The following is a 1,177-nucleotide window of genomic DNA, read 5'->3' on the forward strand; positions in this document are numbered from 1 at the left end:
CACATGATCCTTCAGAAATCATTCTAATATACTGATTGCTGCTCAAGAAACATTTCCTTATTATTTAATGTTGAAAACAGTTGTGCTGCAGTTGTGTTTTAGTGGAAGCCATGATACGTTTTTCAGGGTTCTTCGAATAGAACATTCAAATGGACAGCATTTATTTATTTTATTTGCATTTATTTATTTAAATGTCTGTTTCATGCATCCTTGCATAATTTAATTTCAATTTGTTTCTTTTGAAATAAAAAAAAAATTCGTACTGACCTTAAACTTTTGAACTACAGTGTATTTTGTCAATAAAATTCAATTTTAATAGAATCTTTATATAGTTTTCTAACAAAATTTTAAATTCGGTACATTTCTGCTTGTGATAACATAATAAAATAATGTGTTTAGCTGTATATAATAACATATCTTAAGTCTAGCCAAAAATGTTGTAGTTATCTGCTTGCCCTTCCTTTTACAGGTACTTAAAGCAGGAGTCCCCAGAGGAATGGACACTAGAGAGATTAGCAGAGGGTTTCTCTGTAAGCCCTGATGACATTTCCAGAGTCCTCCGCAGCAAATTCACCCCATCAGCAGTCCGAAAGCTAAAGCAGGACACGAAAGTGTTAGCTAATAGTGGGCCGCAGTCTCTCAGAGATGGCAAAACTGAGCAGTCCAGACTGCCAAAGACTGCAACACCAGCCATACTCCCCTCTGGAAACACAGGTGCCCTGACAGCACTGAGTACAGGAGCGCTTGCAGTGAGGGAGACTGACACTGGACTCATGCCCTCTAGTGGTAACATAGTACCATCTCAGCTATCGGCTGAGCAGAAAGTGACACCTGCTTTACATGAGCAGCCTGACTCTACATCTGAAATGGACATGAGGGATGATATAGAGTTAGAGGAGGAATGGGATGGAGTGATTCTGACCGAGGAAGAGCTAGAGCACATCGCACAAACACTGAAGGAAAAGCCCAGTTCAGTGGAACAGAAGGGAAGAGAGTTTTTTGACAGTGAAGGCAACTTCCTGTATAGAATTTGAGCTATGCTGCCAAGTCACCATGTTTATCAAAACACTTGTTGCTCAAGTCTAGGCCTGTTCTTTTATGAATATTACTTTATTGTTAGAATTTGCAACAAAACTGGCACAGCTAGGAGAAAGCTGTCCTATCCTTTAAATTTGAT

At 38.9% G+C, this 1,177-nt stretch overlaps 1 protein-coding gene across 1 annotated transcript; it reads left to right on the plus strand.

Annotated features, from left to right (window-relative positions):
- Positions 1 to 469: 469 nt before the first annotated feature.
- LOC107736076 (neugrin-like) lies at positions 470 to 1,161 on the plus strand (the record flags this gene model as incomplete). Its single annotated transcript, XM_016547580.1, has 1 exon — positions 470 to 1,161. A coding segment is annotated over one exon (565 nt), but the record flags the coding sequence as incomplete, so codon positions are not given.
- Between the last annotated feature and the right edge of the window lie 16 nt (positions 1,162 to 1,177).

Source organism: Sinocyclocheilus rhinocerous, unplaced genomic scaffold (genome assembly GCF_001515625.1).
Source record: "Sinocyclocheilus rhinocerous isolate Xijiao unplaced genomic scaffold, SAMN03320098_v1.1 C36474589, whole genome shotgun sequence".
Lineage (NCBI taxonomy): Eukaryota > Metazoa > Chordata > Actinopteri > Cypriniformes > Cyprinidae > Sinocyclocheilus > Sinocyclocheilus rhinocerous.